The sequence below is a fragment of the Rhinoderma darwinii genome, chromosome 5 (assembly GCF_050947455.1).
Source record: "Rhinoderma darwinii isolate aRhiDar2 chromosome 5, aRhiDar2.hap1, whole genome shotgun sequence".
Lineage (NCBI taxonomy): Eukaryota > Metazoa > Chordata > Amphibia > Anura > Rhinodermatidae > Rhinoderma > Rhinoderma darwinii.
Window position 1 is genome coordinate 154,914,095 of NC_134691.1, and position 23,513 is coordinate 154,937,607.

A 23,513-nucleotide genomic window follows, 5' to 3' on the forward strand; every position below is an offset into this window, starting at 1 on the left:
CAGGAATTAAACACAGCACAGGCTACAGGAGATAGGATGCAGGGAACGGAAACACTGGGAGGAGGAAACACTAAGGGACCATTTGCAATACAGACATGTGAAAAGTACAAACACGCTCAGGCAAGGAGTGGAATGGCGGAGCCCTTCTTATAGTCCAGAATGAACAGTGGTTAACTGGAGCCCTTTAAGGCCGGGACCGCGTGCACGCACACTTTAACACTCAGAGCAGGGCGGACGGCAGCGAGCACTGGCGTCGCCTAGGAGGGAGACACTGGTGGGATGCCAACGGTCTGTGGTCGCAGCCATCGCACGGTAAGGAACGGTGGCGGTCCGCGACCAGTCATGACACATGGCATGTATTTCGCAGAGTACATGTACCACTGCTTGGGAACATAGAGCGCTAAACCACAAAACTGTCAGGGATTTGCATTAGATCACAGCAGCAGAAGACTAAACTATTAGACTACCAGATAATGCATAACTAGGTTCCTAGAGATGCCAATCCACCGTTAGTTTAAAGGGGCGTTCCACCAACAAGCATTTATCAACTATTCACTGGATAGGCGATAATGGTTAGACTGGCGGAGTTCAGTCGCTGAAACCCAAAACGATCATTAGAAAGTGGGATAATGGTACTCACGGTGAGCAGGAATTTAAATGGAGTGGCGGTCACGCATGCATTCAGACTCTATGGTTGTGACAGAAACAGCCAGGAGCTGTGATCAGTGCCATTGCAATGTTATGTTAATGTTACATAAAAAAAATACACAGAACAATCTTTTATGCATTATTATAATAATAAAGTAAAGCATTTACATGCAAAGATACTCTCTACCACCAACTTGTGCGAATAGTAATGTTGAGAAAAGTGCAATTCACATTTTGCTAAACTGCGCCTAATGCGCTGTCATACAACAGTATACGAGGAACTAGGAGAATTATGTGTTTATTTCTAGCATGATTTTATGTGACTTCACAACTTCTAGATCAATAAGTTCCCACAAAAACCAGCCAGCCAAAAGGTACCCCTCTAATAGAGTACCAGCTACAGAAGTTCCCATAATGTGCCAGCCACAGACCTCTACGCCAGCAGGGACAGCTGTGTTTTGTCTTTCCTCTTAACACTGCCTGATATTGTTACTTTCCAGTCTCTCACTTCCATTCTTCCTCTGTACTTTATAAATTGGAAAGGATCCCAGATTGGAGAGGATTATCTGTCTAACCTCCCTAGGATTTCTTACAATTTTAATTAAAAGAAAACTTTTTTTTATTTCATCCCAAATTCACTATAAAAGTCAACTGACAGAGTAGAGTATAACTATTATACAATCTCAAATTAGGTGCTACCTGCTTTTAGTATTTTATATTAAAAAAGTGTGTATTTTCCAGCCCAAATAACCAAAATTTACAATCCGACCAGATTTTGCAGTTTGGCAAGTATAGCTCTTTCTGTAATGTTACAGATCTCAAAACGACAGAAGAAAAAAACAAAAAAAAAACGTATTACTATATCGGATGCATGCATTTCAACACTGGTTTAGGCCACGTATGTATTTTTTTACCTAGTCTTGATAAATTGTTTACATTTATATGTACAGTATAAAAGTTATAAAGCGTTGAGTTTGTTCTTTATACCAATATATAATTCATGCTGCAAGAAACCAGTATTTACCACCAGCTGAGGACAGTGATTTTGAGTATTGCGTGCCCATACACACAGTGTATTGCTGCCAGCTCATCTGTAAGATGGATGAATCACACAACAAGTCAGTGCATCCTTGCGGTTCTTAAACAGTTTATTTGCCCTTCTTCGTTTTCGTGGTCTTCTCTTTTCTCTTCTTGACGTGTTTTGGGATCTTTATCTTTCTCTTCTCCCTCTGTGCTTCTTTTACAAGCTTTTTCCGCTCCTATTGAGAAAGAGTAAAAGGCATAAAAAAGTGCTTACTACAGCAAATTTAAAACCATGGGAAAAGAAGTTGGTTGCCAAAGCAATAAATGACTTGGCAGAACACCATAAAACAATATCAGCAGGATCAGAGCAGAAAAGCGTGGAATAAAGAAACTTTAATGACTTAAGTTCTGTATTAACAACTACTAACTAATGGAAAGGACAAAATCAATGTGATTCTATACCAATATTAACTTCAGTAATAGGGGTAAAACCACATTACCTCCAATAGATTAAAGGGGCTGTCTCATGAAGACAGCCCCTGTCCATATGCCCTATTAGGTGGGTACTACATGGTGGGCCAGTCTTTTGTATAGCCACTATTCAATGCTACACTTTCACTGCAGCAGCTGTCTCAGAAGAAGCTTCATCTCCTGGGGAGAACAGCTGATTGCTGGGGTTAGGAACAGCCATTTCCGCAGCGATCAGCAGGCTTCCAGTTATAAAAAAAAAAAAAAAAAAAAGTGCTTTTATGAGACAACCCTTTTAAAGGATTTTCTAGAATGGACCAAACATAACGAATGAACTAAGATCTAGCTCAGGGTCCACAGTCTGTTAAAGGGAACCTCCACTTAAAATAAGAATTTCCTAAGTACTCTATTAAGGAATTATACATTTTAGTCAACAGCCTAAGACTTCATACACACGACAGTGCCCGTAATTACGGGCACGGCCGGCAGCGGACAGCCAGACGTTTTTACTGGCCGTGCTCCCATTATAAAGTAAAGGAGCACGGTCCGTAAAATAAAAAAATAGGACATGTCCTATTTTTTTGGGCAGGTTTCTACGGCACGGACACCTTTCCGTAGACATACGGGAAGATGTCGGTCGGCCATAGAAATGAATAGGCCCGTAATTACGGGCGATTTTATGGTCGTGTGCATGGGGCCTTAGTCCGGTTTCAGTGATATGGCTTTCCCTGCAGCACTTCATGTATGAGGTCATTACAAGACGTGAGCAGTTTCAGTCTCTCCCAGACAGTCTGGTAGAGTGCCAGCATAAGTTAGAAAGAGTAGGAAACACAAACCCTTAAACTATGTTCACACGCCGGAATTTACGTGGTAGAATCCGCCGCAAAATTTCACTTCCCATTCATTTCAAATGGGAGGCAGACGCTTCTTGTTCCTGCTAGATGATTTTTTTCAGAGCGGACAAAAGAAGCGTCCTGCCCAATAGTCGGTCAGATTCCACCCAAACTTCCCATTGAAGTAAATGGGAGTCCTTCTGACGGCATGAATAATTCTGCGGCGGGACCCGCCAAGCAAAATATGCCATGTGAACATAGCCTTAAAGTTTCAACTCTTAAAGTATATTTTGGTGACTGGAGGCAGTGTTCTCCCTTACAAATGTATACACTTATTTCCATTAAAATAGATTAGTTACAACTAAATTTGGTCCCTGCACTTTGATGTGTGTTACCCATTTAGCACTGCCACTTTTTCTTTAACTTGGAAAAGTCAACATAGATCCTGTATAAAAGACACACATCAACTGACTTATACTAATCTCTAGGCAAGCAGAGTGTGCCTCATACAGTCCTATGGTGACCATTCTAGGTCAGAAAAAAGACAAAAAGCATCAGATAAAAAAAATTTTTTCCCTATGTCTTAGGAGCAATCATTATAGAATCCTATGATAAATACAGTTAGGTCCAGAATTATTTGGACAGTGACACAATCTTCATGCTTTGGGCTCTAGATGCCACCACATTGGATTTGAAATGAAACAACTGAGATGCAATTGAAGTGTAGACTTTCAGCTTTAATTCAAGGGGTTGAACAAAAATATCCTGTGAAACGTTTGGGAATAGCAACCATCTTTCTACACAGCCTCCTCATTTCAGGGGCTCAAAAGTAATTGGACAAATTAACATTACCATAAATAAAATGTTTTTTTTTAAATACTTTGTAGAGAATCCTTTGCAGGCAATGACTGCCTGAAGTTTGGATCCCATGGACTTTACCAAACGCTGGGTTTCCTCCTTTGTGATGCTTTGCTGGGCCTTTACTGCCGCTGTCTTCAGTTGTTGCTTGTTTGTGGGTCGTTCTGCCTTAAGTTTTGTCTTAAGCAAGTGAAATGCAGCTCGATCGGGTTGAGATCTGGTGATTGACTTGGCCATTACAGAGGATGTGGTGTGCTTTGGATGATGAGCCGTTCCAAGCCTTCTCCATACTTTCTTCCTCCCATCATTCTGGTACAGGTTGGTCTTAGTTTCATCTGTCCAAAGAATGCTGTTCCAGAACTGGGCTGGCTTCTTTACATGTTGTTTGGCAAAGTCTAATCTTGCCTTTCTACTTTTGAGGCTGATTAATGGTTTGCACCTTGTGGTGAACTCTCTGTATTTGCTCTCATGAAGTCTTCTCTTTATGGTAGACGTAGATACTGATACACCTACTTCCAGGAGAGTTTCTTCACTTGGGTAGATGTTGTGAAGGGGTTTTTCTTCACCATGGAAAGGATTATGCGATCATCCACCACTGTTGTCTTCCATGTACCTCCAGGCCTTTTGGAGTTTACAAGATCACCAGTACGCTCTTTTTTTTCAAGAATGTACCAAACTGTTGATTTGGCCACTCCTAACATTTGTGCTGATCTCTCTGATGGATTTCTTCATTTTTTTCAGCCTAGCGATGGTCTGTTTCACTTGCATTGAGAGCTCCTTTGACCTTGTGTTGTGGGTTCACAGCAACAGCTTCCAAATGCAAATGCCTCAACTGGAATCAACTCCAGACCTTTTACCTGCTTAATTGATGATGGATTAACGAGGGAATAGGCCATGCAGTCCATTAAATAGTTTGAGATTATTGTCCAATTACCTTTGATCCCTTGAAAAATAGGCAGCTACATATTAAATAGCTGTAATTCCTAAACCCTTCCTCATATTAGTATGTGAATACCCTCAAATTAAAGCGGAGAGTCTGCACTTTAAGCCCATATTGATTACCAAAACATAATATACAGTTATATAAACAGCTAAAATGCCAAAACTTCTCACTGTCCAAATAATTCTGGACATAACTGTATATTCTGCTCTATGTCACTGTGATTTTCTTCCAGTAACTTACACTACAGCTGTCCTGAATTTTACCAATGCATAGTAACAAAATGGCTCACTGTGCCTCCACCCTTGTTCAGCCTCATAGAATCATAAGCCGCACTGAATGATTGGTCACAACCCTCGCCGCAGCTCCAGCTTTAAAACGAATTCAGACACAAAACTGAAAATGGCACAAAGAAACGCTATAAAATGTAAGAGACTTTACCTCAATGTACATAAGATGATATATCATACACCAACATTGATTAAACCCCTAAAAATAATGACCAATACTTTGTATTGCAGGAAAAGAGCACTGCAACTTAGAGTGTGACCCGGCTGAAAAATAGCGATGTAACAGAATTTTTTTTAATGTTCATTTTCTTTCTAAATGCAAAATTAAGCAACTTTCTAGATAGTCTTCTGTAAAAATTTCCTGCCAATTGACTGCTGTAGAGTCTGTAACAGCCGGTCTCCTGCAAATTCTAACTTAAAACAGTCATTCCACCAATCCTGACAGCTGAATCCAGTGCTCTCCCCCTCTCTTCTCTTCGTGTTAGGGTCAGTTCACATGGCGGAATTTGCGTGGCGGGCCGCAGAATTATTGCGGATGTCGGCAGGAAGATTTACTTCAATAGGTTAGGGCGGAAGGTGCCCCCCAAAGAATGAGCAGGATGCTTCTTTTCCCCGCTAGCTCAAAAAATCAATGGGAAGCGGAATGCCGCTCTGTGAGCAGGGCCTTAGAGATGCCAGCAGGGGGTGGTACACAGCAGGTCAGAGTATAGAGAAAGTATCTTGATAGCCTGTGTGCGCTTCTCCCTATTTACACTATGATACTAACAGCTTGTGTGTTCTGAACTTCCTTAAAGGAACAGTGTCATGGCAAATAATTTTTTTTATATGTTAAAGATGTTAGTGCTTTAATAAAAACGTTTTTATTCATTTGTGTGTTTGTGTTTTACTTTTTCTTATTTTTACACTTTTTCTTCCCTATGGGGGCTGCCATTTTTTGTTCCATTTCTGTGTGTGTCGATTAACGACACACACAGACATGGAGTACGGCAGCCACAGTCCCATAGGGACTGCGAACGGCTCCCGTCCCATTGACTGCCGTGTACGGCGTCTGTGTGGGAACTGCGCATGCGCCGCTCCCACACAGTCCTATTCGAAATTGGCGCCGTCCGGCGCCATTTTCCTGTGGACCGGAAGTCGCGGCCGGACAGTAATATTACTACTTCCGGTCGCGGCTTCCGGACTTGTGCACATGGAACAGCGGCAGCAAAGGGAGCGGACGGGCCGGAGGGAGCCGCGGCGGCAGGAGCAGGTAAGAGATTTCAATGTATGTTAGTGTTTGTGTGTGTTTACTACTGTATGTAAACCTACTACACTGTGGGTTACCTCAAAAAATGGCGACACACAGTGTAGGAGGTTAAACCTTTCAAACCCCTCGTTTATCCCGGCACTAGCCAGGATAAAGGAGGGGGGGATGCTGAGAGCTCACTAGAGCGAGGGCTTTTAACCCAATGTTGCAATGCTGCAATTTTGGGAACTAGCTCCATCTAGTGACCAAAAATGGGTAGTATTATAAATTAGAATTAATTTATAATATTTCCTGACTATTTCCTGACTCGTGAAAAAAATAAAAAAAATTTGAACCATGTTTAATCACCCACACACTAAATGTTTAATTTTTTAAAAAAAAAACATGTTTTTCTGGCAACACATTCCCTTTAACACTTAAAATCTTTTCCCCTCTCCACACATTGATCTGCTGTGGACAACCTCCTCACCCGGTCCATACTCTCCCTCTCTCCCCTGGCTATGATGTACCAGTATACCAAGGTATGGGAAGGGGCTAAAACAATATTTAAAAACACAAGAACTCTAAGCTTATCAAGGTTGCAATGAAAGAACACAGCAGGAAATGCAATGCTTTATATAAGGTATACAGGGTTATATTATCCTTCGATTACTCCGTAAGCTAGAGGCAATGTGCCAAGATAAATTTGCCTTTCTTAATACAAAGCAATGCAATAATTTAAGGTCAACACTTCCTATTTTTCACTGCAGTCGAATGTCTACAATAGTGCTGAACCCTTTCAGGACGAAGCCATTTTTTGGTTTTCACTCCCCGCCTTGCAAGAGCCATAACTCTTATTTTTCCGTCAATACAGTGGTGTGAGGGCTTATCTTTTGCGGGAGGAGGTGTAGTTGATATTGGTCGCATTTAAAGTACCATATAATGTATTGGGAAACTGAAAAAAAAAAAAAATTATATGCGGGCTGAAATTTGAAAAAAACGGTGATTCTTCCATTGTTTTTGGGGTTTCGTTTTTACGGCTTTCACAGTGTGGTAAAAACGACAACTTAACTTTATTCTGTGGCTCAATACGTGATACCAAATTTTTGTAGTTTTTTTTTTATATTTTACGACTTAAAATAAAAAAAGTCACCGCAATCAGAGCCATAACATTCTTATTTTTGCATTGGCTGAGCGGTGTGAGGGCTTATTTTTTAGCGGGAATAGCTGTAGTTTTTATTGGTACTATTTTTGGTACATACAATTTTTTTATACATTTTTGTTGCGATGCTAATTTGACCAAAAAAACTGCGATTTTGGTGTTTTAATTGTTGTATTTTTTTTACAGCGTTCACCATGCACATTAACCCCTTAAGGACACAGCCTGTTTTGGCCTTCAGGACACAGCCGATTTTTTCAAATCTGACATGTGTTACTTTACAGAAGACTTAGAGAAAAAGAAGTCATTACACCAAAAGTATAATAAAAAAAATTTACAAATTTTATTAGGACATACAATACAAAATACTGATATAAAAAGTTCAAAAAAGGATCCGAATAAAAGAAGGAACGCAGTGTGGTGGCTTCAAGAAAAATGGAAATTTGGGGTATTGAGCCCGCCACAACACAAATTCCCTGGCAAAGATTCGCTATCTGATATAGGTTACAGGTGACACAGTCTAAATAATAAAATACATGCGTAACAATAAGTCGATGGTAACAGCAAAATTTACAAAGAGCATATGTTTCGAAAATTGCTAAGATATAAAGGATTTGTTTCCAAGATTAGTTTACGCTTTATATAGAGTGGAGATAGACCGGGACCAGAGTGTCATAATGAGACTAAAGTTGCCAGAGAAAAGAAATCAAATGTGCATAGCCTGTATAGATCGTTGCAGATCTGTATATAACATGAAAAGTATGAAGGGAGGCTTACCCATGAAAACGAACGTTGAAATGGCCCCACACTGCAGCCTGAAAAGGTTGCGCCCCGACGCGCGTTTCGCCAATCTAGCTTCCTCAGGGGGTAGTATATTAGGTACTGCTATTCATTTTTCTTTCTTTTTCCCCCCTCCCCCCTTTTTTCATTCATCTCCATTTCTTTTTCCTTTAGGGTAACATCATCACATTATAACTTTTATATTTTTAGTGATACTTATAGTGCAAACATAGAACATACCTTCATATTTATCACAACACCTCTACACGTCCTGGGGTTGCGCATGCTGTGAGTGAACCTGGGAGCCTCGCCCTGGCTCTCTGTCGTCTCCACGCTCGCACTGTGCCTGCTTGGTTTCCATGGACACGCGTCCTTGGAGGCACGCAGGCGCACTGCGGGCGTGACGACAGAGGACAGGGATCCCGCGGCTCAAGTCAGGATCCCGCGCATGCGCCATTAGACCGGAACTGGAGGACGGACACCGGAGTTTTACATCTCACCATTAATCAAACCATATATAAAGCATGACAATGACAGTACCTAGGAAGCTAGATTGGCGAAACGCACGTCAGGGCGCAACCTTTTCAGGCTGCAGTGTGGGGCCATTTCAACGTTCGTTTTCATGGGTAAGCCTCCCTTCATACTTTTCATGTTATATACAGATCTGCAACGATCTATACAGGCTATGCACATTTGATTTCTTTTCTCTGGCAACTTTAGTCTCATTATGACACTCTGGTCCCGGTCTTTCTCCACTCTATATAAAGCGTAAACTAATCTTGGAAACAAATCCTTTATATCTTAGCAATTTTCGAAACATATGCTCTTAGAGTGATTTTCTCTCTTTGTAAATTTTGCTGTTACCATCGACTTATTGTTACGCATGTATTTTATTATTTAGACTGTGTCACCTGTAACCTATATCAGATAGCGAATCTTTGCCAGGGAATTTGTGTTGTGGCGGGCTCAATACCCCAAATTTCCATTTTTCTTGAAGCCACCACACTGCGTTCCTTCTTTTATTCGGATCCTTTTTTGAACTTTTTATATCAGTATTTTGTATTGTATGTCCTAATAAAATTAGTCAATTTTTTATTATACTTTTGGCGTAATGACTTCTTTTTCTCTAAGTCTTCTATGATGTAATGAAGTTTGTTATGTTACTCATATACAATGGGGCGCTTGCACACTTGTTAATGGCGCCTAACTTTCTATTGAACCTGGTAAGTCCTTGTACTTAAAAAGGTGTTACTTTACGTGGTAATAACTCCGGAGCGCTTTTACCTATGCAAGCGATTCTGAGTTTGTTTTCTCGTGACATATTGTACTTGATGTTAGTGAAAAAAAATGGTCGATAAATTCAGTATTTATTTGTGAAAAACACCAAAATTTAGAGAAAATTTGTGAAAATTAGAATTTTTCTTAATTTAAATGTATATGCTTGTAAGACAGATAGTAATACCACACAAAATAGTTACTAGTTAACATCCCCCATATGTCTACTTTATGTTTGCTTAGTTTTTTGAACGTCCTTTTATTTTTCTAGGACGTTACAAGGCTTAGAACTTTAGCAGCAATTTCTCACATTTTCAAGAAAATTTCAAAAGGCCATTTTTACAGGGACCAGTTCAGTTCTGAAGTGGCTTTGAAGGCCTTATGTACTAGATAGACCCCATAAACCACCACATTTTAAAAACTGCACCCCTCAAAGTATTCAAAACCGCATTCAAAAAGTTTCTTAACCCTTTAGGCGTTTCACAGGAATTAAAGCAAAATAGACGTGAAATTTACTAATTTCATTTTTTTTTTGCCCAAATTAATTTGTGATAAAAAAAATTTGTACCGCAGAAGGTTTTAGCCAAGAATTGCAACTCAAAATTTATTACCCTGATTCTACAGTTTTTAGAAATATCCCACATGTGGCCCTAGTGTCCTCTTGGACTGAAACACGGACCTCAGAAGCAAAGGAGCACCTAGAGGATTTTGGGGCCTCCTTTTTTTAGATTATATTTTAGACACCATGTCAGGTTTGAAGAGGCCTTGTGGTGCCCAAACAGTGGAGAGCCCCCAAAAGTGACCCCATTTTGGAAACTACACTCCTCAGGGAATTTATCGAGGGGTATAGTTAGCATTTTAACCACACAGGTTTTTTGCTAAAATTATTGGAAATAGTCTGTAAAATTGAAAGTCCACCTTTTTTCTGAAAAAACAGACATTTTTACTAGGAATAAAGGAGAAAAAGAACAACAAAATTTGTAAAGAAACTTCTCCTGATTACGGGAATACCTCATATGTGGTAATAAACTGCTGTTTGGACCCACGGCAGGGCTCAGAAGGGAAGTAGTGCCATTTGGCTTTTTGAGAAGAGATTTTGCTAGAATGGTTTTCGGTGTCATGTCACGTTTACAGAGCCACTGAGGTGCCAGTACAGTGGAAACTCCAAAAAAGTTACACCATTTTGGAAACTACACCCTGAAAGTATTCATTTAGGGGTATAGTGAATATGTTGACCATGTCGTTTTTTTTTAGCTAGAATTACGGGAGAAGATAAAACTGAAGGAGCGCCTTGTGGCTTTTTGGGCCTAGTTAGATGAATTCCAGGCACAATTTATTTGCAGACTTTCTGAAGTGACTGAGCAGAAAACACTGTCCTTCAGTATTCATCTAGGGGTATAATGAAGTATTTAGTTGTTCAGTATAGGGATGCACGGTGTATCGAAATTTCGATACTGTTTCGATACTGTGCATCCCTAAACGGTTCGATACCGCTATTTCCTGTATTTCGATACTGAGCTGCGCAGCCGCACAGCTCAGTATAGTAATACATGAATGTATGGGAGCGCGGCTGCGGCTGTATAATTCAGCCACAGCCCCGCTCCGGAGTCATGATAAGTTCGCGGGGTCAGGATGATGCGATGCGGCCGGTGCTGTACTGAGCAGCGGCACTGAAGACAGAGCATGGCGGGCGCACTACAAAACACCCCCATGTTCTGTCCTCAGTGCCTGAACCGCCGCTCATTAGTGCAAGGCCGGCCGCATCTCCTCATGCTGACCGCGCGCGCACTTCCTGTCAGGAGCGGGGCAATGGCTGTATTACACAGCCGCAGCCCCGCTCTATAACGGCGGAGATCAGAGAAACCTCTCATCTCCGCCGTTATTCCCCTGAATGCTGCGATCACAGCGGACTGCAGCATTCAGGAGAAAATAAGCAGGGGGGATGCCCCTGGATCGCGTCACAGGGAATTCCTGTGACGCGATCGAGGGCCATACCATATATGGGCAGACAGCCCAGGGTCTATTGACGGACCCCAGGGCTGTCTTACCATATTTCATGTTGTTAGGACATACCCAAGTATGTCCTAACAACAGCCTGTGTGCTATCCGTCCACAGGTTAATGTACTGGCACATATCTGATATATGTCAGTACATTAAAGTTTAAAAAATAAAGTAAAAACAAAGTATTGTTAAATTAAAAAAAAATAAAATACACATTCACCTTTTTTACAATAAACATTAAAATAAGTCTCAATACATAAAATCTACACACATTCAGTAATGGCGCGCACAACAATGTTTTTCATCATTTATGATGTGTGCGCTGTAAAAAAATGAAATAAACACTGCTTTCTATCACTTATTAATGTGAGGCGCGATGAATGTAACCTCCATGTTCCTCACATTAATAGTAATTAACCCCATCATGTACCTCGCACACTAACCCATTATGACTGAGAAACATGATGGGATTAATTACTATTAATGTGAGGCGCGTTCAAAATTCATCACACGTCGCGCCTCACATCAGAAAACGGAAGAATTTGTTTTTTTTATTACTGTTGGCAAAAGTATCGAAATTGGTATCGAAATCGCAATACTAAACGAAGTATCGGTATCGAAGTCCAAATTGTGGTATCGTGACATCCCTAGTTCAGTATTCATCTAGGGGTATAATGAAGTATTTAGTTTTTCAGTATTCATCTAGGGGTATAATGAAGTATTTAGTTGTTTTTTTAGGTTAAATTCCAATTCATAAATGGGCAATAATGTACCGGAAATAGCGATGAAAGGCCAAAAATGGGTAAAAAAAAAGTAGAGAGTAAGTCATAAAATTTATAATTTAGGGAGAAATGGTAGGCGCGAAAACAGTCCTTGATACACAATCCTGGCTTATGAGGACAAGTCTCGCACTGATAGCCCGTGTCTTTTCGCATTCCGTTTTTATAACAGATGCGACATTTTTTGTATGGTCTTCTCTTTTTCTCAGTGGGGGGCACTTCACTTGGGAAGTGCTGCCCTGATACAATTCTGCTGGCCTCGCTGCTATGGGATGTACTTGCAGCCTCTTCTGCTCGGTCTTTGAAAAGTAGTTGCTTTATAACTTTTTCCTGGTATTCAAGATACCGTGCAGGATTCCCTGACTTCCTATAAATAATAAAAGAATTGTACAGCGCTGTTTGTATGAGGTGCACTGCAGTCTTCTTGTACCATACGCGGGACTTCCTCATTGCGCTGTATGGCTGTAGCATTTGATCTGCCAGGTCTACGCCACCCATGTGCTGGTTATATTCCTGTATACACACAGGCTTGAGGGCGGTTGCATTGCGCCCTCTAACTGGAACAGGGGTGCTGCTTTCCCCATAAATGGACGTGATGATAAAAACATCTTTTTTATCCCTAAATTTGGTCACCATCACAGTCCCATTAGACAATGACCTGCTATCACCAGGTCTCAGTTTCTGGTCGACCAAATTTTTTGGGAGGCCCTTTTGATTCCTCCGTATTGTGCCACAGGCGACTGTATTTTTATCAAATAGGCAGTGGAACAGTGGGACGCTAGTATAGAAATCTATATAAAGGTTATAACCTTTATCTAGAAGGGGGTACAAAAGGTCCCACACAATTTTACCGCTTATATTGAGGACAGGGGGACACTGTTGGGCAGATTTGGGAGTCTTGTCCCTCGTAAATTCGAAATCTGTGAGTGTACCCACTTTCACTCTCACAGAACTAAATTTTGATCCCGTATTTTGCCCCAAGTATTGCCTAAATCGTAGCCTTCCTTTGAAGAGCACGAGCGACTCATCTATGGCAATATTTTTATATGGGGTGTATGCCTCTGAAAATTTTTCACTCAGAAGTGAAATGAGCGGCCTAATTTTAAATAATCTGTCCTGGTTAGGGTCACCAGGCGGAGGGCACTGGCTGTTGTCAGTGTAATGGAGGAATCTCAATATTGCCTCAAACAGAGTTCTCACCATTACAGCCCTGTACATTGGGGTAGCATACAGAACGTCGGTCGACCAGTAGGACCGTATGGTGGGTTTCTTAATAAGCCCCATATTAAGAAGGAGCCCCCAGAACTTTTTAATTTCTGCAGCACATGTTGGATGCCACTTCTGGCCTCTAGCGTAATATGACGCGGGGTGACTGGCCAGATACTGTTCGGCATAAATATTTGTTTGGGTGACCATTAGGTTCACCAATTCCTCAGTGAAGAAAACTTGAAAAAAATTTAATTCCGTGTACCCAGTGGTATCAATTTTTATTCCTGGGGCAGAAGTGAATTCAGGCATTTGGGGTGAAAAAATATTTGGGGGCACCCAATTGGAGTTACTTGAGTGACTGTCACTCTGCCTACTCCGCCTTTGTGGGGGTTCCTCACTATCGCTAGAGGATGACAAAATAAGGAAGTGTTCCTCATCCTCACTGGCGGTTTCCGTGTCTGAACACAGCATGGCGTAGGCCTCCTCCACAGTGTAATTCTGTTTAGCCATAACTTTATACTTTTTTTTAAAATTTTTATGACAAATAAAAAAACGCCGTCTGAAATGTTGTCAGAAACCTAGGGTATGCGTGTGTGTATATATGTAAAGCTACCTAAACTACTACTAAAAATTTTTAGATTATTTAAAATTTTAACTTTTTATTTTATGCTAAAACAAAAAATCGTGCCCAAAACGTCAGCGCAGGAAGGGTTAATACTCTTTTTCGGACGTCTGCGTACGATATATATAGCGTATATTACATATATATATACACACACACACACACTATATAACGTATATATGTATGTATATAATATACACACACATATATATATATATATATATATATATATATATAAAATAATCACCTATATATATCCTACACTACCTATAATTTTTTTAGATTTTTTTCTTCGATATTTTTTTTTATTTTTTTAACAAACGATGTAACTTGGCAAAAGGAGAGGGAAGGGAAGGTGGATTGGGGAGCTCTATGGGGTTAAAAAACGGGTTTGTGTGCTGTTTTACACTTGTGAGGGGACACACTAAATTCACTCTGGTCCGATCTCCTCAGAACTGTCACAACTGTGACAGAAATGAGGAGATCCGTCACAGAGGAAGGGCGGCAATTCACTTTTCTGCTGTGATTGGTCAGTCTGGAGTGACTGACCAATCACAGAGATCCACGGGGGGGGGGGGGGGGAGCCGTGATTGGTCCCACCGCCGATAGCTGTGACGCTCAGCTGTCTGTGACAGCTGAAGTCACTGTCCTGTCACCGTTTGTTTACAAGCGGTGACAGTTTAACTGCAGGACGAGAATGCTCGTCCTAATGCGGCAACGACCCGCCGCTCAGGACGAGCATTCTCGTCCTGCGTCTTCAACCAGTTAAATAACACTATATTTTGTTTACTTTTTACATTACTTTAGAGAAAAAAAATGGGAAAGTGCGCTTTTTTTTTTTTTTTAACTTTAACATTTTTATTCAATACATTCTATTAGTCCCCTTAGGGGACTTGAACCAACGATTCTTAGATATCTGGTACAATACACTGCAATACTAATGTATACACTGCAGTACATTAGTTTGTAGTGTATAGTCCTTTTTACAGGCTTCTGAACAGAGGCAGAGTGAAGGAAGTCCTGGGGGCCTTCATTAGGCCCCCAGGATGCCATGACAACTATTGTCGCCCTCCGATCACGTTGCGGGGGCTCGTTGAGCTGTCTTTTGAACACCTCACATGCTGCGGTTGCGATCGAAGGTCTAAACATTTGAGGGATTAAACAGCCACGAACAGCGCATTCGCTTTTCCTGGCCGTTCGTCCTGGGTGTCAGTTGTAAAACACAGCTGGCACCCATAGCGCATGGAGTGCGCTCCATACTTCTCCCCCCGCATCAGGACGTAATACCACGTCCTTCGGCGCGAAGGGGTTAAGACATACTTAAAAGATATATATTTTGGGAAAGTTCAAACACTTCAAAAGTGCAGGAGTTACTGTAAATGTTAAGTCCATGCTCAGGCATTTGTAAAATAAATAAATACATTTAATATAATATTTAAAAAAACTGAAAGGCAGAACTAAAATTATTTTTGTCAGAATCTCAAGCTGCACAGTATAGTTTACCTGATAAACCGCATAATACAGCAGTGGAATGAAACAAGGTGGACCACTAACCTTTTTATCTATGTCTGAGGCAGAGGTTTGATCTTTGGGGTGAACATCTTCGGAATCTGACCCGGACTCATCGCCACTATCAGCATCAGAGCTTGATTCATCATGCTGCTCATGGTCTGTTTCCTGCAGCAAGGCTGGAACCTGGACACACAAGATGCAAACACAGACTATGAAAAACACTAGTTTCTCATTAATACTAAATAGTAACCAAACAGGCTAAATATAGTTGAAATCTCCTTTCCCTGAAAGCCTTTCACTTACTCATGGGGGGGGGGGGAAGGAGCAGACTTTCCAGCTTGTTAAAAAAAAAAAAATCACAAGGCAGGTAATCCTCACAAAATGTTTTTCCATCCTACCCCCAATATCAGCATTTTGAGGTGCTGTTTAATAGACACAAACAAATCCACTAATTTAGTGCTTTTTGGGCATACTGAAATGCTAATGTAAACAGGACCTGTCCTAGTAACTAATTTGATTACACGGGGCACACTTTGGACAAAAATATCTATGGCAACCAAAATGATCAGTTTGCAGAAGCGGTTCACAATGCAAAACATGTCAACGGAACCTTTTCATTGACGTGTATACAGATGTGCCCTCCCTTAAATTATCTCTAAACCCGACATATCCTGAGATGTTTGACAGGAGATTTTAAACATCTTAAAAAAAACAAAAAACATATATCCGATGGATGACATTCGTCGCCAATAGACTCCTATGTTTAAAAAAAATGTATACGTTACTATGAAAGTTTTTTTTTTACTGGTTGACGCGAAATGGCATTGAAGAGGTATTATGCAGAATTGTATAACTTAAAACAATTCAAGAAAAGCGAACGGTAAACATACAAGTATAAAACATTTTTGTACGTTTTCCCATTACAGAGAAGAGCGCTACAGAAACATAGCTCATCTCTCCTTGAAGAAGGGATTTTTTTTTAAATCACTTCTACTAAGAGAAGTTTCTGCGGTGGAGGAAAGCATTTTTGCAACTGGGAGGCTGTGACTGGCAAAGAATGGGGGCAGACTGTAGTTGGCGCTGTACTACACCCCTCAGCTGCTTCATAGCCTTGTTTTGAAGAAGAAGTTCATGTAACTCCATCAGTGGTTGGTCCTTCACCTCCTCTTTAAAATGAGGTTTTGCAGCACATGGAGGAGGTGTGTATTATAGAAATAAATATTCTACCTTATTATAAAACGGTTAAAGGCTAAGTACACCTTTGGGTCAGTTCACACAGAGTTTTTTTAAATGTTCTTTGACGCGGAAACCACGTCGGGAAACGCGACAAAAAACGTCCGAAAATACCTCCCATTGATTTCAATGGGAGACATAGGCGTTTTTTTCCCGCGAGCGGAAAAAAGGTATCGCTGTAAAAAGATCTATCTTCGGGCGTTTACGCCTCTGACCTCAGATTGACATCAATGGGAGGCAAAGCATATTTCGCTGCGTTTTTTTGCCCGCGGCGCTCAATGGCCGCGGGCGAAAAACGCAGCGAAAAATTGGCGTGCAGGCAGAGCAAAATCTGTCTCAAAATTCCAAACGGAATTTTGAGGCAGATTTTCTGTCTGCAAAAAAGTGTGTGTGAACCCAGCCTTTGAGGGCATTTTTTTTTTTTAATAAATAGATTAGTCAGTGTAACTTTGTAATTTGGAACTATTGGAGATACAGTTGCTTTGTATTCTCTATACAGAACAGCTGTATCGCTCGTTTTACACTGAATCCGTTAGTCCCGCGGACCTGAAGGGTTCAGTGTTGGCGGGTCCTGCGTGTCTCTAACACGCAGGATCCACCCATAATCAATCACATCTAATGTTATGAATAAAGATTTGATAGGTTTGTCCTCAAAGGTGTACATAGCCTTTAAGAATATTAGGGGTTACCTTGTAGGCCTGTGGCTTTGTGCTTTTATACGTACAAATAACTTCCTGGTGACTAATATTCTTATCATTTACAGTACAATATATATTGAACAGTTACCAATGTTAAGTAGTATAGAAGTGATCCCACGTACCGTCTCAGCACCTGACAAATCTTTCTTCAAGCCAGTCACAGTCTGATAGAGAATCTAGCAAAAATAACAAGACGGCAAAAAAAGTTACTTTTTTTAAGAAACAAACTTTTTTTTTTAGGTTAAAGGCATGGTGTCGCCCCAAAAACATGTTTTTTTTTTAAAATTTAAACATTTAGTGTGTGGGTGATTAAACATTGTTCAAATTTTTTTTATTTTTTTCGCGAGTCAGGAAATATTATAAATTTTTTCAAATTTATAATACTACCCATTTTTGGTCACTAGATGGAGCTGTTTGGAGCTAGTTCCCAAAATTGCAGCATTGCAACATTGGGTTAAAAGCTATCGCTCTAGTGAGCTCTCAGCAATCCCCCCTCCTTTATCCTGGCTAGTGCCGGGATAAACGAGGGGTTTGAAAGGTTTAACCTCCTACACTGTGTGTCGCCATTTTTTGAGGTAACCCACAGTGTAGTAGGTTTACATGCAGTAGTAAACACACACAAACACTAACATACATTGAAATCGCTTACCTGCTCCTGCCGCCGCGGCCCGTCCGCTCCCTTTGCTGCCGCTGTTCCATGTGCACTTGTCCGGAAGCCGCGACCGGAAGTAGTAATATTACTGTCCAGCCGCGACTTCCGGTCCACAGGAAAATGGCGCCGGACGGCGCCAATTTCGAATAGGACTGTGTGGGAGCGGCGCATGCGCAGTTCCCACACAGACGCCGTACACGGCAGTCAATGGGACGGGAGCCGTTCGCAGTCCCTATGGGACTGTGGCTGCCGTATTCCATGTCTGTATGTGTCGTTAATCGACACACACAGAAATGGAACAAAAAATGGCAGCCCCCATAGGGAAGAAAAAGTGTGAAAATAAGAAACAGTAAAACACAAACACACAAATGAAAATAAACGTTTATATTACAGCACTAACATCTTTAACATATAAACAAATTATTTGTGATGACACTGTTCCTTTAACTTTTTTTTGTTGAGAAAACGGTTTACATTTACTGGTATGGTTCTCATTTGATACAAGTATTCTATTTTGTTCTATTATTTATGTGTTACATAGAATAAAAAGTAGAATATATGTTACGACCAAAGCTGAAAAATTGAACCTTAAGTTACTCACATTATCCTGTTGTGTGTTAAGTGACAGGTCTTCTTCTTTCAACTTCTGCATGAAGTCTACATCCCTCTCAAAGTTCTTTACTTCATTTAGAGTTCGTGGAATATAGGCTTTCTTAAATACCTAAAACATTGAAAAGAAATGTATGAGACAAATAAACTATTTGTCTTCTTGAGATACAGCGAGAAAGCAAAAAATACTCATTTTATGGACCTCCAATAGAGACACAGCAGTTGCCTATTTCAGATTTAGCCTTACTAGCAGCTAAAAACTTAAGAGCAGATAGCACCAACAGCGCCAGTTTCTCTAAAAACGGTCCAAATAAAATTGACATGAAATACCCATTAGCAATGTATAAAGTTTCTATGGATCAGATGCTCCCTGGAAAAGTACTCTCTAGATAGATCTATACCCCATTAAAGGGAATGTGTTGCCAGAAAAACATGTTTTTTTTAAAAAAATTAAACATTTAGTGTGTGGGTGATTAAACACTGTTCAAATTTTTTTTTTTTTTTTGCACGAGTCCAGGAAATATTATAAATTATTTCTAATTTATAATACTACCCATTTTTGGTCACTAGATGGAGCTGTTCCCAAAATTGCAGCATTGCAACATTGGGTTAAAAGCCCTCGCTCTAGTGAGCTCTCAGCATTCCCCCCTCCTTTATCCTGGCTAGTGCCGGGATAAACGAGGGGTTTGAACGATGTAACCTCCTACACTGTGTGTCGCCATTTTTTGAGCTAACCCACAGTGTAGTAGGTTTACATACAGTAGTAAACACACACAAACACGAACATACATTGAAATCTCTTACCTGCTCCTGCCGCCGCGGCTCCCTCCGGCCCGTCCGCTCCGTTTGCTGCCGCTGGTGCAAGTGCACAAATCCGGAAGCCGCGACCGGAAGTAGTAATATTACTGTCCGGCCGCGACTTCCGGTCCACAGAAAAATGGCGCCGGACGGCGCCAATTTCGAATAGGACTGTGTGGGAGCGGCGCATGCGCAGTTCCCACACAGACGCCGTACACTGCAGTCAATGGGACGGGAGCCGTTCGCAGTCCCTATGGGACTGTGGCTGCCGTACTCCATGTCTGTATGTGTCGTTAATCGACACACACAGAAATGGAACAAAAAATGGCAGCCCCCATAGGGAAGAAAAAGTGTAAAAATAAGAAAAAGTAAAACACAAACACACAAATAAATATAAACGTTTTTAATAAAGCACTAACATCTTGAACATATGAAAAAAATTTTGGGTGATGACACTGTTCCTTTAAAGGGGCTTTCCACATTCTGACAACTGATGACCTATCCACCGGATAGGTCATCAGTGTATGATCGGTGCGTGTCCGACATAGTTATGTATAACGCTAGGTGTCACTGCCTCAACCGCGGAACTACTGTCCCGTACTGAAAACAGGATTACAATACAGGACAGTTTTCCCGAAGCGAGGCAGGGACTCCTGGCATCGTACATAAGTATGATGTAGTATCCCTGCACTGTGATCGGTCCGGGAAATACTGCCGACATGCGGACTGTATGTCACGGACCGAACACCCGTCGTGTGAATTAGGCCTTAGGTTTACTTTACTTTTATTATTACATTGCCAAGCAAAGGCAGTCTGAGTTCTTGAGATTTTAGTCTGCACTGCAAAGCATCCAGGCATATGACAGCATCCATATATCTCTATACTGAAAGAGGATTCATTTCCATACGGAGTACTTTATTCTGCACTCTCCCATGTAGAGAAACAAAGCTTGTTAAAACAAGTATACGTGAAAAAATATTAAATAAAAACTTTGCGAAGATCTCTTGGATTTCAAGTACTGGATAGAGCCAGCAAGTGCTGCACATGTCACAATATACAGAAAAAGACTTGCCTCTTCGTCAACTTGGTCTTGATTTGATCTTTCCTCTTCTGTTCTTTCAGCTGCTATTTCCATTGCCTATAGAAGGATAATAAAATTATATGGGAGGAAAAAACAACTTCTTGAAAGTTCTCTACCTTTACTCTCTATACTTTTCTATGACCGTCCTATAATCTAATCTAGAATTAGGAGAATATAGCAAATACAAGGTTCTATTGATACCGGATTAAAGGAATTTTACTGTATATCTCAAAGTTTGTTAGTTTTGCATTTTAAGACTATAGAGACATATTTCTAACCCCAACACACAATACGTCACTGAGGTGAACTCTATACACAGGCTCGATTGGGAGCGCCGGTGCCAGACCAGTGAAGAATTGTAACAGCAAATACCATATTATCGAATTGTTTAAAGTTTTACCTAAATTTTCCATACATTAAATCATTTTAAATATATTGTGTAGTTCTTACAGAGTTTGTGGACATGTGCACTAGAGGTTTAATTCTCTTCTCCACTGTTAACGTTGCATGTTTTTTTCCTTAACTGCTTTCTGTCTTTATTACACTTTCATTACATACTATTTGAATAAAAACTTTTGTTCAGAAACGTAACCACCAAATCATCCAAATGTTCCCATGTTTTAATTTCTATTAAAGCAGACCTGTCAGTAGTATTAGGCCCTGTTCACACGGAGTCTTTTGCAGGCGGAAAATTCTGCCTCAAAATTCCGTCTGGAATTTTGAGGCAGATTTTAATCTGCCTGCACGACGTTTGCCGCGTTTTTCACGGCGTATTTCACCCTCGGCCATTGAGCGCCGTGGGCAAAACCGCCGTGAAAAAAAGCTTTCCCTGCCTCCCATTGATGTCAATGGGAGGTCAGAGACGTCAATACCCAAAGATAGGGCAGGTCGCTTCTTCCTGCGAGACGGTTTTACCACTCGTGGGAAAAACACCTTCGCCTCCCATTGAAATCAATGGGAAGCGTTTTTTGGCGCATTTTCCGACGCGGTTTCTGATTAAAAAAACTCAGTGTGAACAGGGCCTAAGGCTGGAATCAAACATGAAGTTCCACAGGAATGGCCACACATTTCAGTCTTTCTTTCATAGCTCTACTCTTTAGTGTATTCACTCCCGATTTGGAACAAAAAAACTGCAAACAATTAGGTCCTGCACACATTGTGTATTTGCTACGGAATTTCCATCCAGATTTTTTGTGCGGAAATTCCACAGCACATTACAGAAGCATCAAAGTGTATGAGATTTAAACAGATCTTATCTACACGCTGTGGAATAAATTTGCTGAAAAGACTTGCGGATATTGACCTGCGAAGTGAATTCTAAATCTGCAGCACGTCAATTTATGTTGTGAAAACGGTGCAGAGTTTCCCGACTAAATGTGTTATGCTGCTCTGTCTGTGGGGATAGAGGCTGGGCATATTATTATACTGCTTTCCAGGAATCTATGCATGAAACCTGTAATCACTAAATTATATAGGACAGCATAGTACTGCTGACAGGTCTCCTGTAAAATATATACGACCCCCGCACAAGATTTTCGTTTTTCAATTTAATGCTATTTGATATGGGTACCCATCTACACTGCATCTGTCATCTACACAGGTGCGTTATGCCGCAGGTCCTTGTACATGGATGGACCTTCTCTGCTGCGCAGTTAAATATATTGTACAGGGTGGGCCATTTATATGGATATACCTAAATAAAATGGGAATGGTTGGTGCTATTGACTTCCTGTTTGTGGCACATTAGTATATGGGAGGGGGGAAACTTTTCAAGCTGGGTGTTTACCATGGTGGCCATTTTGAAGTCGGCCATTTTGTATCCAACTTTAGTTTTTTCAATGGGAAGAGGGTCATGTGACATCAAACTTATCGAGAATTTCACAAGAAAAACAATGGTGTGCTTGGTTTTAACGTTACTTTATTCTTTCATGAGTTATTTACAAGCTTCTCTTTGTTTACAGCCATTGACATGTCGCAGAGGTTAACACGTGAGGAGCAGATAGAAATTGTGTTGATGTCTGGTGAAGGCAGTACCCGGGTCATTGCAGCAGATTTCAATGCAAGACACCCTACGAGACCACCCATCTCCCATGCTACAGTTTGCAAACTGCTTGCCAAGTTTCGTGAAACTGGTTCAGTGTTGGATTTGCCCAAATGTGGACGCATGAAAACTGTCACTAATGAAGAAAAATTAGTGGCTGTCCTAGCTTCATTCAGCAAGAGCCCACAGCGTAGCACTCGCCACATGTCACTGGAGAGTGGCATCAGTCGAACATCCCTTCGGCGGATATTAGCTACTCACAAATGGCACCCTTACAAACTCCAGCTGCTGCAGCATCTCAACGAGGATGACCCAGATCGGCGCACTGAATTTGCAGAATGGGCAAAACAAAAATTGGAACAGGACCCTCAGTTTACACAGAACATTTTGTTCAGTGATGAGGCAAACTTTTATGTGAATGGTGAAGTTAACAAACAAAACCACCGCTATTGGTCTGACACTAACCCACATTGGATATATCCCTCCAAGACTGTTGGAACACAAAAATTGATGGTATGGTGTGGTATATGGGGTACAAAGATAGTGGGGCCATTCTTCATCAATGGAAACCTCAAGGCCACAGGATATCTGAAATTGCTACATGATGATGTGTTTCCCTCTGTATGCACTGAAGCTGGCACGTTCCCTGAGTTTTTACAGCAAGATGGTGCACCACCACATTATGGGTGTCAGGTCCGAGCATTCCTAGATGAACAGTTTCCTGGAAAGTGGATTGGTCGTCGTGGGCCAGTTGAATGGCCCCCTAGGTCTCCCGATC

At 41.0% G+C, this 23,513-nt stretch overlaps 1 protein-coding gene across 2 annotated transcripts in view; it reads right to left on the reverse strand.

The window, feature by feature from the left end:
• Window positions 1-930: 930 nt before the first annotated feature.
• RIOK1 (RIO kinase 1) overlaps window positions 931-23,513 on the reverse strand; it is a 76,479-nt gene continuing 53,896 nt past the window's right edge. For both annotated transcript variants that reach the window (XM_075826665.1, XM_075826666.1), the window contains exons 13-17: window positions 20,686-20,751; window positions 18,808-18,927; window positions 17,677-17,730; window positions 15,666-15,806; window positions 931-1,907 (exon numbers count right to left, since the gene is read on the reverse strand). In XM_075826665.1, the coding sequence (XP_075682780.1) occupies window positions 1,797-1,907; window positions 15,666-15,806; window positions 17,677-17,730; window positions 18,808-18,927; window positions 20,686-20,751 (492 nt within the window). In that variant the 3' untranslated portion in view covers window positions 931-1,796. The remainder of the gene's footprint in view (window positions 1,908-15,665; window positions 15,807-17,676; window positions 17,731-18,807; window positions 18,928-20,685; window positions 20,752-23,513) is intronic.